Below are 2,645 nucleotides of genomic sequence, written 5' to 3' on the forward strand. Positions count from 1 at the left end.
TTTAAATGATTATTTTAAAAAACTATCCTTTCAACATCAACCTCCAAAGCTGCTGTCAAATCAGCGAAACCGACAACACGGTCACAGCGACAAAAACCCTCAGCCGTTGCTATCATATCAGAGGTAGAGAAAGATGCCCACAATTCTACGGTCGAGCGCTAATTTTGTCCAGCGAAGGAATGACGAGCAGTCACAAGTACCACATCAGTGATCCTAAATGGTGGAAACAATAGTCACGCGTACGTGATAACGTGACACGATGGGACGCTCTCGTCCACGCCCGATCACGTCCCGCCAGCACACCATCTTCAGGACGAGCGCGCCAGCCCTGGAAGATGCGGTTTGCCCGCCCAATTCTGGACTGCGAAATCACACCCCTAGACGGCGCGCTCCCATGGCGCCATTTCAGAAGGAGAGCCGACCCTACGACCAACTTGAGCGTGCGGAGGCGTTCACGCAACCGTCGACGATGGATGATCAGACCCATTGCAGAGGCCTATCATCTACACGAAACGGAGCACGGCAACCGACGGGCGCTGTCCCTGGCTCCTCTCCGGAAAAGGCACGACATGGACGCCCCACAAGGCGTCCCCCGCCCATGTGAGTGACCATCAACACGATACAGCCCAGCAAACAGCCAAAGTCCGTCCACACTCGGTCTATGGAGGCTACGGGTGGCCAGCTAGGTAGCTAGCTAGCTAGAACATGGATGGATCCATAAATATGGCCTTGCAAATCTTCAATTTCATCGCAAGGGCCACCACCCCGTAGTACAAATTAGTACTGGTACAAACCACCAAAGGTACTTCTAGTACTGATCATAACTACTGCCATTATTAACTTCTTCTTCTTCTTCTTCTTCTTCTTCTTCTTCTTCTTCTTCTTCAAGGAGTGCCAAGCTGCTACGTACGGTACGGTACTTGATGGATGGTTGTTCGAGTCTTCAGTAAACTTGAGACTTTGATCGAGAGAAGGAAAGCGTCTAAGCGGGTGCTAATTAGCAGCCTCAGCGTAGCCCGGAGCGTCCTCCTTCACTATAACGAAGAGGCCGGCCGGCCTTTCTTCCTCCTCCTGCACGCACGCACGCGAATGCCAAAATAATTCTTGAATATAGTGCTCCGTCTCTTCTCTCCAGCGCTTATGCTTGTGGAGAAGAGAAGAGGAGGAAGCGGACTAGAACTGGGCGCCCTCGAAGGTCTGGCCGAAGTGCCAGCCGGCGGGCGCGGCGGCGTTGCTGGTGACGGTGCGGCCGTCGCTGGAGGTGACCCGGAAGGAGAGGCACTGGCCGTCCAGGAAGGTGTTGCTCTGCCAGTTCATGCCCCAGTTGCGGGACATGGCCTGCCAGCCGGTGCGCGTGCCCTTGATGGACACGGACTGCGCGTCGCCGGCGCCGCCCACGTTGGTCACCAGCACCAGGTTGAAGTAGGAGTGGCCGTTGATGGTGAACCGGATGCCCCCCTTCTTCACGCACGGCACCCTGCTCCATCGATCAAGGGGTAACATGCAGGATTAGCACTACGTGACACACGGTGACAGTGAAGCTGCGACATTACAAGGCGCAGCACATGCGATGTAAGTACTGTGGACAGTGGCCTGCCTATCGGCGTGCACCGTATCACATATCTGCAGCGGTGTGGCCCGCCCAAACTTATGGGCCAAACCAACCGCGGTCCTCGCGTATCCTCAAGCCGACCGACGCCCGGTCAATTTAACCCATCGGTTCGATCGGTCGGTCGTGGTACACTGTAACTTTTTTGATTTTCTTCTCACCTTCTGTAGGAGACGGGCACGATGCCGGCGCGGTACTGCGCGATGTGGAGGAAGGCCGGCTCGGCCATGTCGAAGTGGGGGCGCGGCGGGTTGCACCAGCCGCCGTCGTCGCTGGGGAGGCCGTAGTTGGGCGGGCAGAAGTTGGTGGCCGTCACCAGGATGGACCCCGGCCGGCACGAGCTGCCGGCGTTGTCGCAGCGCAGCTCGTAGCACGTCCCGCACGCCGCGCCGTCGTTGAACAGCGCCGTGCTCAGCGCCGCCGTGTTCGTGCCGTACCCGGTGCTGTACAGGTTGCCGTACCCGCATGCCCCGCCTGCAAAACCCAACAAACAGCCCGCGCGCGTGAGTGTCTGTGTCTGTGTGGCAGGCGTTTACGCATTGCATTCGCCAGCCGCGGCGGCGGGGACTTACCCATGGTGCCGGAGGCGTCGCCGCCGCCGTAGAAGGTGGCGTGGGCGCTCTGCCACCCGCCGTACCCGCCGGCCGCGGCCTGCCGGGCCAGGAGGCAGAAGGAGGAGAAGAGGAAGAAGAGAGTACCGGTGCCCGCCATTGCTGAGAGAGAGAGAGGGAGAGCTTCCCTGTATCAGCAAGCTAGCTTAGCTTTCGAGGGGATATGGCGTCTAAAGCTAGCTAGGCTCGAAATGGCTGGTTGGCAGTGAGGAGCTACCTCCTCCCAGCCGGGGTATATATAGCCAAAGTAAAGCTCGGTGCCGGTGGCGGTTGGATTGCAAGCTCGATCGGGGCCGTGCAGGTTAATATCACTTCTTCTTTTTTCCTGACGATTTGATGAGTGGGAGAGGGAGAGGGAGGAAAATGGGAGATTGAAGGCCGGCTCTGACGTGCGGGGTGACCACGGCCACGGGGGCGCGCGGCAG

General features: G+C 58.3%; 1 protein-coding gene across 1 annotated transcript; it reads right to left on the reverse strand.

The window, feature by feature from the left end:
• Window positions 1-712: 712 nt before the first annotated feature.
• Window positions 713-2,444, reverse strand: LOC123060101 (expansin-A4). The gene is made up of 3 exons (XM_044482676.1): window positions 2,182-2,444; window positions 1,771-2,083; window positions 713-1,477 (listed from the first exon to the last, which is right to left on the reverse strand). Exons 1-3 carry the CDS (start codon window positions 2,318-2,320, stop codon window positions 1,174-1,176), a joined length of 756 nt encoding a protein of 251 aa, XP_044338611.1. The 5' UTR covers window positions 2,321-2,444; the 3' UTR covers window positions 713-1,173.
• Between the last annotated feature and the right edge of the window lie 201 nt (window positions 2,445-2,645).

This window comes from Triticum aestivum, chromosome 1A, assembly GCF_018294505.1.
Source record: "Triticum aestivum cultivar Chinese Spring chromosome 1A, IWGSC CS RefSeq v2.1, whole genome shotgun sequence".
NCBI lineage: Eukaryota > Viridiplantae > Streptophyta > Magnoliopsida > Poales > Poaceae > Triticum > Triticum aestivum.